This window comes from Psittacula echo (genome assembly GCF_963264785.1).
Source record: "Psittacula echo genome assembly, chromosome: 1".
Taxonomy (NCBI): domain Eukaryota; kingdom Metazoa; phylum Chordata; class Aves; order Psittaciformes; family Psittacidae; genus Psittacula; species Psittacula echo.
This window is the reverse complement of record NC_137735.1, coordinates 149,617,981-149,632,028: the sequence shown is the minus strand read 5'-3', so window position 1 is coordinate 149,632,028 and position 14,048 is coordinate 149,617,981. Positions and strand designations below refer to the sequence as shown.

The window sequence follows — 14,048 nt, the reverse complement described above, 5'->3', positions numbered from 1 at the left end:
GTTAATGGACTTCTGTTAACTATTCATGTCATTCTCTGAAGGAGAAATAACATTACATTAATTTACATTAATGTAAGTTATGGTTAGAAACAAATTATATGGAAATGAATCTATGTGAACTTCAATTCATAGGTTCTATATGAACTTTTTCTTCCTGTCATGCTCTTCTTATAAAAAACTCAGATAGCAAGTGAATAAAAATACGGGCTATGGGTGACCATCCCCGAAGAAGTAATTAGCTATACAACAAACCCAAAACTCATAACTGCCTTGTTATGAGGAGTCAATAGTCACAGATTATTGCCAGCTCCGAGGTTTTCTAGCCTTCATTACTTGGAGTTTGGGTAGTCCCGCTGTGTTTAGCACTGCAAAACTCTCTGTATTCAGGAAAGAAATGGAGAATAGACCATTTGAGTAAAATTCACTCTTACTTTAAGTGCATGTACTGCAAGTCATTCTTTGCAACTAAAGCTAAACATCTCCTGATCTTGAGAGCAGATTTACGGTCAATTTGAGAAACTTACTTCATACTCCACCAAATGAATGGCTCCTTGGTAAATCTGTTGTCTTAAAAAGAAGTGGTTAAAAAATCAAACAGGGGATGTGGTTTTTCAAAGTAATTTCCTTCAGCTTTCAGTAATGAGATGGGTAAATTAAACTATAAATAATTACAACATAATACTTTGAATTCCATTTTTATTGTTCATTTTCATTTTCCACAACAAAGCAGCTCTGCTAAGCCTGTTTCAGACTGCTTCCCCCCCCAGCCCTGGCCCCCAGGTGTTTTTTGTCACTGCTGTTCTTTCTCTTTGTATTCAGCCATAAACCAAAGCCAAGCTTAGGTAGCCAGTGCAGATTCTCCCCTGGGGGATGCTTATGCCCCTCTTTAGAGCCAGTCCTCAGCACATCAGCATGACTCTCGCCCAGCTGGCATGGGCTGTGCATGCATGAACCGAAGACTGAGTGGCAGCCTGGGCGTGCTGATAGTCCCCTGGGCTCCCTGATGAGACAGGAGCATCTTTCCGTCTGGTAGCAAGCCGCCCATCCCGGGGGGCACAGAGAGGGGTGAGTGCTTGTGCAAGGCACAGCAAAATCGTTTGTTCAAACAGGGGAGACTGTTTCCATTTGAAATATTAGCTGTGGATTGCGAGCCCACTTCTGTGGTTTCTTTTCTCTTGAACTGGATAATTTTCCAGGGTATGGAGCCAGCGGTCTGAGCGCCCTGAGGCCAGCAGGCAGCAAACACAGGCAGCACACGCCTTCGCCAAAAAGGGCAGAGGAGAGGCATGTTCCACCCGAATCCAATTATATCTGGTGAACTCCAACATCTGAAACGGTTCGTGTTACATAAAGTTCATAGCCTTCATTAACCTCTCATGGATTGAATGTTAAACCGCTGTTCATTACAGTTAAGATTACCGGCTGGAATTTTATTAGCTTCATTATAAACCACTGAGCTGATATTTACTATTCCTTTTAAGTTTTATAAATACTTCTATAGCATGATTATATAGGCTTCTTCTTTCAGTGCTGTGGATGGTGTTTTGTACTATACTTCAGTTACATTTAAACTTCCTTTTTTGATTATATAGCTGCAAATATTTTCCAAAAATTAAGCAACAATTTTCAAGCAGAAAACCTCAAAGATGCTAACCTGACTCATGTCATTGACTTCAGATTTAATTTGCCTGAGACAAAAGAAAGGTGCATTTTACATTTTTGCTATTGTGTAGTTAGAATTTTCCATAAGAAAAATAAATAAATATGTTGCCTAATTTAAAAACTGAACAACTGAATTCAATGTTATCTTTGGCCTTAACAGTTTTGCAAAGTAATGTGTATTAAGAATACACAATGGTGCTGTTTAACCAGTGTAATTACATTGCAAACAAAGTAGAACTATAATGTATGAAGTTTCTGCATCAGCTTGAAGCAATATAATATATTGTAAACAAAACAGCTTTTACGTAATAAACTTTTTATACTGATGGTTATGTATAAAATAAAGATGCTGCTTTAGTTTTTCGAGTACTCCTCTGTGTGGCCTGCTGTGGTCCCATCAGCGCTGGGGTGGCACAATGGCTTGTCTAGAGTACACTCATAAAACAGTGGCACAGTGGGGTTGGTTTCCCTGTCTCTGCTTCAAGTCCTACAGCTCTTAATAATATTTCAAAAGAGCAATGTGCCATTGCAAAGGGGGGCATAGCACCAAAGACCAGGTGTTTCTTTCCCTGTATTTGACCTCAACCATGTCCTTCTCTTCCCCCCTGCACTGTCAGCTGGCCATGCCAAGCTGGTGTGCCCTGTTCATGGCACCTCTGGTACCTGGGATATTCTTCTGAGAGCCTCTGTCCAAGCAGGTAATAGTCCAGCCCAGGTGATGTTTTTTTTTCAAGGGTCATGCTCCCATGTGGTGTTGATTCAGACTATAGAAGATTTGGGTGCTGTATCTTGTGACAGCAAAGGGCCATGCAGTTTGTAATGTGCCCAGGGCAATGAAAGGAAGCAATGAAAATGGTTTCTGGCAGTACTGAAGAACAATATCCACTTCAACAAAAAATTACTGACCCTTGCTGTACTGTTCTGAGAACCGTATTATCTGGGAGATAAATAAATAAATAAATAAAAAATAATTTGGGGTATAATATTAATCTTAATGAGTGAGAGGTTTTTAGTTACAAAGGAAAAGTTCAGTTTATTAACCTGACTTTGCTGGTTTTATTCAGTCAGTGGACCCATAGGCTAAATAAAAAGACTCCTTAGGCCAGAGAAAGGAAGGACAGCTACGTAAGGATCTGGTTTTATGTTGTCCTTCTTGTGGTGGGACTGCAGATGCTGCCTATCAAGCCTGATCCAACAGGAGACTGAACCCCCATCACCAAACATGGCTGCAGCCCTCCTGGTCTGGTGCAGCGAGAAACACAGCTGGGGAAGGAGGGGCAGGGGCCCCCAGTAATGAGAAACAGCCTCTAAGAGGTGGTTTGGCCGCTTGCCTGATACCCCTTCTTGGGATGGCAGTAAAACAGCTCAGGTTTGCTGAAGAAGGAGCTTTCTTGGCATGGATGTGTAACAGCTATGGCTGGTGGGCTCCAAAGTGGTGGTCCCCCAGCCCTCATGTCTCCCGTGGGACCCCTGGCACCTCTCTGGCCTGCTGGGGGGGAGCCTGGGGCATGGGGCCTCTGGTGGTAAAATACCAGCTGTGAGTGAGAGCTGGGCTTTTCCCTTCACTGCAACCAGCAAAGTGGGCTGTGGGACAGGAAGGAAGCTCAGCCTCTGCCCCCAGTCAGTGCCCTCCCAAAGCACCATCTTCAAATCAGAAGAGAATGGAAAATGGAGCCTGAGGCACAGGAGAAGACACTTTCTGAGAGGAACCTTTTTGAGATTTTCCTTAAAAAGTGATGAAAAAAATGAGATTAATATTAGGATGCCCTAGGAGCTGTGTACAAACACGTATGTCACATTTGCTAGCTTTTTGCTCTTTCTGTAGCAAAGATTGACTTAACTGATTGATCACACTCTACAGTAAAAAGCACAGAAATTTCTTACTTAAAATTCCTCAGATGTTTTGCCTGAACTTTTTCTGCTCCTGTCAGTTTCTTAGAAAGTGCTTCCTTAAAAATAACAAGTGGATTCTTTTCTATGGAGTAATTTATTCTGCTGTTTGTTCCAAAGACACTAAATGCTGCTGCTTTGTTTTCAGTTTCACCACTGATTTTTGGAAAGATCATTAATAGTGGGAAGAATCTGGTTGGAAAGGTTATGAAAGGCAAAAGTATTCCTCAAAAGTCCACACTGTAACACAACTCTTTTTCTTACATAGCATCAACTTTCTACACACAGATTTTCCACCACTTTGCCTTTAATGCCACTGTGAGCACAAAGTTTCCTGTGTAGAGGCAGTTCCCCCATGTCAGAGAAGTTTTAAGTTACAGTCCGTGATATCTGGCAATGCTAAAAGAAGACATTATTTCATCAGAAAAAGTCCTGTAGAAAGTTGGAAGCAATTTTGCCACTAGAAAATGAACGACAGAATTTATCACTCCCTCTCACTGGAAAGGACATATCTATGGGGAAAAACAAATGTATGCCCCATCGATGAAAATCAGTTAACATAACAAGTCAAAATACTACAGTAAGTCAGACAGAAACTGCCTTTTCAACACTGTTTGTAAAGTTTGTAGTTAGCCAGAGCAAGATGCCAAATGTTGTACTTGTGAGCAGCAGCTAGAAGATGATGAAAACTGATAGAAGAACATAAATGGTTAAATCACCATAGCTCTATCCCAGAAGTCCCAACTTAAGCAACTGACAAAATCATAGCTTTACAAAGTGCTTCTAATAGTGCTCAATAATTTGGATATCTAATATTGGTATCCTGCTATTTCCAGGTGTGCACAACAGTTCAAAGGACAAATACATAAGGCACAGAAAGAAAACAGAGGCAGGCACCCTAAGGGCAAACAGACTTTTTTGTACCACTGCCATTAGTGAACCGATGCACATGGGGGTTTTTAGTAATTTACAGTTGAGGTTAGTATCCCCTTAATTCTGGCTTTGCCTCTTGATTTCAAATATGTCACTTTTAATGCCTCTTCACTTGACTTTTTGGGAGCTGGAGAGAATGTGGGTCTTTTTCTTGTTTGTTCTATGCGTGCATCAGCAGGATAACTTCGTTATTCCCTGTAAAGCAAGCTTTGCAGCTGTGCTGCTGGGGTAGCAGAAGGATGGCACTGCCGTGCACTCTGGGCGATGCTCACGGTGTGTCTCTGACTGGGAGGCAGCGCTGGCTACCAGGACTTGGCACTCTTTCCCCATGTGGTGTGAATGCACGGTCCAGTTGTTCTTCCAGCTTCAGCTTCAATATTAAGGAAAATAAAGTGATAAAGAGAAAAAAATTCAAAGCTGTTCCAGATGACTGGCTGCCTGGAAGATTCAACCTCCAAAAGCCAGGCTCAAAGCTTTGGCCAGACCTAGTGCTATTAGTTCAAACACTGCAGCTTTGTTTCTGCTGGATAGATTTGTTACCTTTCCCTACCTCTCACTGCTCTACATCACCTGTTCTACTAAGTTTTCCCACTATGGAAAAAATTCCTACGTGCAGATACCAAAGGGAGATCTGGCAGCAGCAGTGCTGGAGCTGCCTGAAATGGCCTGAAGTTATGCCAGGGTTTCTCTGGTGCCTGCCCTGCTTATGGCATTACATTGGAGGTGTTGAGGTATAGCTCAGAGCCACAGTTTCACAGCAGCTCTGGGCCTTGCAGTCATTTCAGCTCAAGTCTAGAGAAACTGCATCAGCCAAAAGTGCTCTCATCCATAACAGAGATTAAATCCCACTAAATCCCACAGGTCTTGCAGAGTGAATATGACTTCATGTTCAGTTAGGTGACAAGGTGCTACAATTAGCCAGGCCATAGCCAAACCAGTGATGCCCTCTCCATCTCTAAAACCTGCCACCAAGGTTTGCTCACATGATGCTTTATATGAAAAAGCATCGAGTTAAAAAAAAAATCTCAAGTGAAATGAATCCCAGTTGTTGTTGTTTATTTTCTCTTGCAGCTCTCTGATGGGGTGGCTGCTGAGCTACAGACCAACCATATGTGCATGGCTTCCAGCACCCAGCTCCTGCTGAGCACGACTGCTTGCATGATCCTCAGTGCAAACTACTCTGTATTTTTGGCTTAGAACAACATATTCTATTATTTATACGAGTTACAGAAATTGCATTTTAATCACTTTCCACATCACCCATCAGAGGACAGGAACAGCCTTGTTGTACAAATCTTTCCACAGAAAAGTGAATTTTTAAGAGGGTTTAGCACACATATCCTGTCTGGCCAAGCCACAGCTCATAAGCTGCTCAGATGCTTGTGAGGAACCTCCTCACAAGTACTCTCTAACTCTTTCTTGATGTATCCTTGGAGGATCTTATGGCTGGGAAGGGAGGAGAGACCAGTCTGTTCTTTAAGCACACATTTTGCAGAAGGGATCTCTTTCCTCAAACCTGGTCTACAGGGATAAACTCAAATGTCAGGCACACTTGATGACCAACTACTTCTAGGCACATGTGCCCCAACATCACAGAGAAGCTGTGAAAACTGGTGCTGGCTTCAGTATCTGGCCTTGCTGGTGCTACCTGGGGGCAGCCTGGGCAGAGGAGGAGGTGAGGCTGCCCACAGGCAGCAGTAAATGAGGCCCCACCATACCCAGAAAGAGAAACCAAAGAGAAATACCTCCCTAAAAGCTTGCTGGATTTGACATATCATCATGCAACAGGTCTGACTATGCTGCAGTAATATCCATCTCGAAGGTTGTTCTGGAAGAGTTTAAGAAAAAAGATCTGCTGAAGAAAAGCATTTTGATGGAAAGAGGAATGCAAACCCACACATTTCTTTTTAACTCTGCTTCCTTTTCAAACAAAACCCATTTCTTTTGTATGTGTCCCCTTCAGCATCCCAGAAAACAGACAGGGAGTGATTACAAGGAAATAAGTAGCTAATTGGGAGGTATGCTTTGTCCGTCGTACCCAGCACAATTAAGGTCTATAAAAGACAAGTCAATGAATGTTCCTTTGAAATGAAGGGAGGGGAGAATCTTTTAAAAACCTTGCAAGCCATTTACAGTAGAGTGATACAACACTATTATTTCATATCTTTGAAGCTGTTATTAGAGGCAAATAATATTGCTGTGCAACTGGAGTGCAACCATAAAGATGCTGCCTCGCTGCTTTGGATCTGAAAACACAGCTACATGGTACAAATGTAACTTGGCTCTTTTATGGGATGTATTTGGAGCCTGGAAGTAACTTCTGCTAAACACATGAAGGTTTGTTTGACTTTCAGGCCTTTGTGGGTCAGCTGTGTTGGAGCATCCCAGGCTCAAGGGCATCTTGAGCTGTTTGATCCTGCCTGTTTTTCCCAGTTTATCAGAGCTCTCCCATGTGAGTTACCCGTCAAAGTGCAGAGAAGAGCACCGATGAGGAGCTGACAGTGGCTCTTTCAGACAGTATTGGATCATTGCTCACATGAAAGAGCAAGAAAGGACCTCACAGTGATGTTGATGTAAATTTCTGTGATAGACAGAATTAAAGATCTTAACCAGATGTTGTTATTAAAGAGGTGTAGCACTAGTTCCACAAAAAAAAAAAAAAAAAAAGAGCCTGCTTCCAGTATCCATATTTCAAAAGTGATCTTGGAAAACTTATGAGAATTGAGAAGGAACCAGCAAGAGCTATTCAGAATCATGGAAAAGTATGTTGCAGAGCAAGAGACTTTGAACATGGTTCAGGAGAACTGGCTGAGCTACCCAAATCACTAGCTGCCACTAGAAGAGAGGTCTTTCCTTCACCCCACATACCATCCTCACCAGAACAACAGCAGTTTTCTGCTGGATAAATAAGTTCAACCAGCTCTCCAGCAGAGCAGCAGAGGGAGGAGATCTCTAAAAGGTCCAGCCATGGTCTTCAGCTCCTTGCAGAACCAATTCTGTTTTACAAAAATGCCCACTGAGGCTGAGAAATTGGATCTAAAGAAACATCAGACTGGATCCAGGGTAAACACTGTCAACAGTGCATTAAGTAACTGTTAGATTTTACCTGGGACTGCAGCAGATTCTTCATCACCCAAGAAGGACCTACTAAAAGGTATACTATTAGCTAAAAATGAAGTTACTCTGTGTAGAAATGTCAAGACAAGGTTCTGGTTCCTTCCACACTATGACCACCTAGTCTAAGCTTTTGTCTAGCAGTTCATCCTGGTCTTAAACTTATAAAATGGTGGATAATCCCAGAACTAAGGCCAAAGCCTAATACAAATATTGCATTCCTAAATGCCCCTCTGCAGTTTCACTCAAGAGGTGGATTAAGCTTGTAAGTGACTGAAGTCACAGCCAGGTGCTAGGTACTGTTCATACAGTGGTGTTTGGTCCGTAAGAGGCATGTTACAGCTTTAGGTAGTGACAAGGCAAAGAATTCAAGACCATGTCAAAACTTTGACTATATAATTTCTGAAGATCTGTAGCTTTTATATTTCCTTCCTTGCCAATGAAAGTAAATTTCCCATGGCAACAGTTTCTCCTCACCCTGTTTGTTATGTGAGAATTGGGATTTTGAAAGCTATTGTGAATGAGTTTTGGAAAAAACCTTCAAAAATTCACACCATTTAAACATCAGGAACAGAGCAAAGTTCATACCAAGGACAAAGAAGAGCAGCATTCCTGTACATACAAGGCTTTGTAGAGGGAGCTACTCAAAAAAGCCTCACGGCAGGATGAATGTCTCAGTATATTTAAAATGAAGCATTTTTACAGATATGGTCACAGCCATGTGACCTTCACGGTTCTGGGTACCACGTGTGGGTCACAGTGGGTTATATGATTGCTCCTGCCTATTTTGGCACATTGGGCTTTCTAGTCTTGGCCAAACTCCATCCTGGACAAGTGTTGCCATCATGTGCTGGCAGATTGTTCAAGGGATCTCTCTGTGCGAGTGACAGCTGAAAGGCATTAAACTGAACAGTAAATCATTTAACTGGAGCCTAGAATGTGTGAACACTGAACCACAAGCTTTAAAAGAAGAAAATCAGAATTTATTTTGTGTTTTTAACAGTTTTAACATTAATGTCCCAGTTTAACCACATAGAACAAGCATAATCTATTCAGTTTTCAGCAAGGTCTTCAATTGGATATTGTATACCTCTGTGGTGGTTTCCTCTAATTATTTGAGGTTTCTTACTTGGAAATTTTGTTGTTAAAATGAATTTTTATTCTCTTGAAGGGTGACAGAACGCTAGCAGGGGAAGATAAAGCCTGTTCACACCAAAGTTCAGAAGGGGCAGTAGCAAACCTCATATACTTTCCTCGATTCCACTGTTCAGGAACAAAGGGATGAGGAATAAAAGACAATCTGGGATGAACAGCAAAAAACCATTGTCATTCTTCACACTCATCCTTGAATTCTCCACATCCTGGGGAGGGTCTGCTTTTGTCTGCTGGCTTTCAAGAAGTGTTTTCTTTTGCCAGTTTTGTTTAAATAAAAATACATTACTATTATGGGGGAAATAAATAAAGCTGAATTTTGACAAATCAGCATTTTCTACAAAAGCCATTTCGTTGAAAACTCCCAAATCACTCTATTCAAAAATATCCAGCATCCTCATCCAGCATCCAGTCAGTTTGGCTTAGTATAAACTATAAAATGTAAGCCATATCCTGAAATCAAAGGGGATCAAGTCAACGAGAAAGCCAAAGGCTGAAGGAAAGCAAGCTCTGGGCAAGCAGAAAACAACTGTTGAAGGGAGACCTGCTGGGTCCATCCTGGGAGCTGCAAGCAGACGGCATTGCTGGCAGGAGGGACAATCAGCACTTACTGATTTACCCTGGCACTGAAATGCCTATTAGTTATTGCAGCCACTAACAGCTTTGCACCCAAATTCAGCCCAGCTTTTCATTTTCACAGCCAACAGAGAGCAAGCCTTGGTCTGTGGGGACAGTGGTGTGCTGTGGCCAGCCTAGGGCTTGGGAAGAGGTGATGGCACTGATGCTGGAGTATCCTGCCACCCACTCACCCACCAAGTTGGGCTTCCCAGGACTTATTGCTGCAGGAGGAGACACCGCACTCACAAATGGCCAACACCGTGTGGAGGTATTGCTTCTGTCCAGGAAAGGTGCTCACAGCCACCACGCTGCTGATCTCTGTTGGCCTTGTCCTCTCCAGCCACCCATCCATTTTTTGGCTGCAGCTTCCGAGTAGACAGAGCCTGTCTACAATCACCAGGGTACCAGCTGCTGGGCTTAGAGACATTAGGAACCAACTCCCAAAGTACAACAAATCCTACCGAAACCATACATTCCCAAGATACCACCCGAAGAAAGAGACTCATGGGCACAACAGTGTCAAGTGATTCCGTTCTAGAGGTCCTGAGTCTTTGCCATCACCTTCACCTTCTCTGACTTCTTGCAGCTGTACGCGTTAGTACTGTGCAATAAGCAAAGGCCTTGGTTCCATATTACCATTCGTTTCACCAGGGCCAGGACATGTTGTTCTTTCCAGCAGTTTCCCTCCGACAAACAGACAGTAAGTCCCATTGCCCTCCCAATGCTCACTGTGTGATGGCTGCAGCACCCTGTCACCACCCTGCTGGGCTCTCTGGCTGTCCCAACCCCATCTCCAAGTGATGCCACACTGCACAGCAGAAGAGCAGAAAGACTTGGGGTGTGCGCATCTTTGGTTCTGCGAGGCACTGCCAGGCTGCCTCACAGCCATTCGGGATTCCTGTGGTGGTGGAGTTCCAGCCTTTTCAACTTCCAGCAGTTTGGATGCCTCCTGTTTGAAGCTGCTGAAACCACATCAAATGGCTACAAGCAAAGAATGTCGTCGAAGGATTTATTCAGCCTGGATATGAGTGCTGCTGGTGTGAGAGAAGGGAACAACAAAGATTCTCAGCCACCATTGTGATCTACCCATTAAAAAAAAATATATATATATATATACACACATATATTATATACATATAAAAAAAGAAAGGTTCCTTTTACTATCAAAAAAATTTGGCTGAGCATTTTACTGCAGACCCTGAGCAAGTTCCAAATTGTCTGGCTTACACAAATACCTCCATCATCAGTGGTATTTTGCAGAAGGAAAATGTTTATAATTGGGTAGTAAACCTTGCTAAGTGGCAATCACACGATACAACACATTTAAAAAAAAAAACAAGCATCAGACTTTTGAATTGAAAACCTACAAATGGAAATATGAATTCCAAAACCATAAGCAGATCAAAACATTGCTGTAATTAAATTAGTTTCACATTGCATCTGTGTGCAAACAGTAATAAATTGTAACTTTTTCTACTTAGGGAAGCTGGTTTTTAATAACAATAATTTTTCTCAGTTCCTTTTCTTTTTCCATACTTTATTCCAGATTCAGGGAAAAACATCGTCCAAGATACTTTCATCCTTATGTAATGTTTAGTGCATTCAAGAGAGAGCATAAGCCCAGTTCACCAGCACATTTGCACTAAATATATACATTTTAAAAACTAGTTTGCACATTAAACGAGTGCAACATCTCCTTCCATCTTCCTGTTTAATCCCAGTTACATCTCCTTAAACTGGGCATTTCCACTGCCTTCTCATGCTGGTCTTTTACAAGAACAGGAGCCATCAAGGGTGATCTGGGCCCTTCTTGTACAGCTTTTCATAGTCATTGCTGCTGCCCTTGCTTTAGCAGTGTGTCCCATTACCAGGCTCAAGCAACACTCAGCTTTTTCACCTCCTTGCTTTATTCTTCCTTCTTTGCTGCTGTTACAGTGAGTGCATCTAAAGGGAGGGCATAAAGAAGAGGAGCCAGATGCACCTCTTCCAGGAGGTGCACAGCAACACAAAAAGAAACATCAGACAAAAGATGCAACAAAGGACATTCCAATTCAGTAAAAGGGGAAAAAAAGGATTTATGATCAGGGTGGTCAAACACTGAATGTTCAGGGAAGGCATGGAATCTCCATCCTTGGGAACGTTCACACTTGCCCAGACACAACTGTGCAGCCTGATGCAGCTCCTAGCTGGCCCTGCTCCAAGCAGGGGTTTGGAACAGGTGATTTTCTAAGGTGCCTCTTGACCTGAATTATGATTCTGTAATGGCTCTTAATGAAAGGACACAGGCAGGTATATCTGGGATCTGTAATAAGATGACAGACAGATATGCCCTATACTTACTGTCTATGTGCTAGTTCCACACACCATAGGAAGATAGGTTTGAGACAACAGATAAAACCACGCATGTCAGACAAGTTCAACAGGAGCTATTCTCTCAGACCTGTTTTGTTTTTTAAAGATAGATCAGAGTTCAGTTCCCTTCTTGGGATGCACAAGCTGACCTATAGTGCTCAAACCAAAACCTTTTTGCCATATCCATACCTGAAGACATCTGGAATTTGAAACAACTTAGCCACTTGGATGTGCATGTCCAGAAGACATCCTTTACTGGTTACCTTCGCATTTATAAGCGGCATAGTAAGTTTAAGGCATGATGTGACCATGATTTGCCATGCTTTTCAATAGTCATAATCTACCTGCTTGACCCCCTTCACATACAGCCATAATTCACAAAGGCTGCAATCGTTTGGACTGCAGTTTTCTCAGGATCTGTTGCCATCTTCCTTGCTGGACACTGGTTTGGAGCAGGAAAAGGACAAAAGTGGAAGGAGACAAGACCAAAGTGAGATTGTAGAGAAAAAAAAAAACACAAACAATTTGCCTACCAAAATATGTAACACTAAAATTTTGTTAAAAAGCGGGACAGGTGAAATCAAGAATTGCTGGCTTGACATTTTTTCCCCTCAGCACCAAAAGAAATGTACAAGCAGGACTACCCTTGGAAGGTGAAAAGCAGCAACAAATTAATGAGCAGACAGACAGGAACCTGGAACACAACCCCAAACCTTCCTGCCTTTCCTTCTGCCTGGTGGCCACTCACCTCTCATTTCTCTATGCAGCACAAAAAGCAAATATCCTCTCCTTGCAGCACTTTCTTTCAGCCTGGTGAGATCCACAGTACTAAAATACCTAAGCTTCAGTTAGTATTTCGTGCTAGTTTGGAAATACATCAGGGGGGTTTGTGTGTATAATACAAATACCTCCCACTGCAATTAGTCTCTGCTACTGAGAGAGGAACAGGCTGCATCAACATTGCTTTTCTGCTAAAGTGCTGCTGTAGTTTCAGTTCATCCTACAAATGTGGCATTGTCTCCTAAAATTACATTACTAATTACAGCTAATACACCCAAGCCCAGATGAATGCAACTTTGATCTGAATAGCACCCCTACGCAATCCCTCTGGCATGCAAATGGAAATTACACAACAGGGCTCAAATACAGCTTGAAAGCAAAGATGTAAGGCCAATTTATTTAGTGCCCCTAGACTAAACAAGGTGCTTATTCCAGTGCCAGACTATGATTGACCACGATTTACTTACAAAACATTTCCCAATGAGAATGTGCGACAAACTGCAATTATTACTGGTCTAGTTGGTTTAAAAGAAAAGAAAAAAAATCCATCTTTAGCTGCAATTTTGACTGGGCTGCCTGACAGAAATTGACTGCCAACTACAGCAGCAGAGTAGGCTGGAGGGAGTAGGTGTGGGTGTATGAAAACCAGAACAAGACGGGTTTGAGGGACAGCAAGGAACAACAGGAAGGAAAGAAAGAGAGAGAGAGAGAAGGAGAATAGACTTGACAGGAACAAGGAAAGAAGAGAAAATAAGAGAGGTTAAAGGAACACAAGGACACAGAAAGCAAGCACGGAAAAGAGAAAAAACAGATGTGAGGAAAATGAAGGAAATTGAGAAACAAAACAGGGTAGACAGGTCAAAGAATAAAATAGAAGGGCTAGCCAAAGATAGTTTCCTTGAACACTTGCCACAGACTTTTTGACTAGGGCAAGAGCTGGATCACGTTTTCAAGCTTTTGGAAGGAGGCAGTTTAGCTTTTTTCTGCTGCAATCAAACGTGAAAACCCCATTTCTCATATTAAACAACTACAGGCATGAGTTCAAGAGCAAAGCTCTCCTCAGCACAGCTAGAAGAAACAGCAGTTGCCATGTAGCACTTCGTCCTAGACAATGTGTGTTTGCAAGCTCTGCCACGAAAACCTAACTGAGAAAAGACTTTGCTTAGGAAAGAAGAAATGCAGGATCAGTAATTTAGCGGTACCATGTGAGCACTAGAGAGCTGCAGAACAGGCAAACAGATCTGATTAACAGGTATGCAGCAGTTACATTCTGGGGATGTGGGGTGTGTGGAAATACCAGAGGAATGGAACTTCCCTGCACAAAAGCAGAGATAAGCTCTTCTGCACAATTCAAACTTACAAGAGGGGGTCACAAGCCAAAACCAAAGGCTCCTTATTATTGTCAGTGAGGAAAGTAAGTCATCCCAGACAGCTGACATATCAAAATAGAGCTGAGGTGAATAATGAAAGCTGACATTTAATTGCAAAAAAAAAGCAAAGTAATCTGAAATCACTTACAAATGCTTATTCATTTGAAAAACAACTCG

General features: G+C 42.3%; 1 protein-coding gene across 1 annotated transcript in view; it reads left to right on the top strand.

Moving 5' to 3' along the window:
• The window catches only part of WIF1 (WNT inhibitory factor 1), a gene marked incomplete at both ends in the record, with an annotated part of 43,359 nt that extends 42,041 nt beyond the window's left edge, over window positions 1-1,318 (top strand). The window contains one exon of the mRNA XM_080627187.1: window positions 1,197-1,318. Within this exon, the coding sequence (XP_080483313.1) occupies window positions 1,197-1,318 (122 nt within the window). The remainder of the gene's footprint in view (window positions 1-1,196) is intronic.
• Between the last annotated feature and the right edge of the window lie 12,730 nt (window positions 1,319-14,048).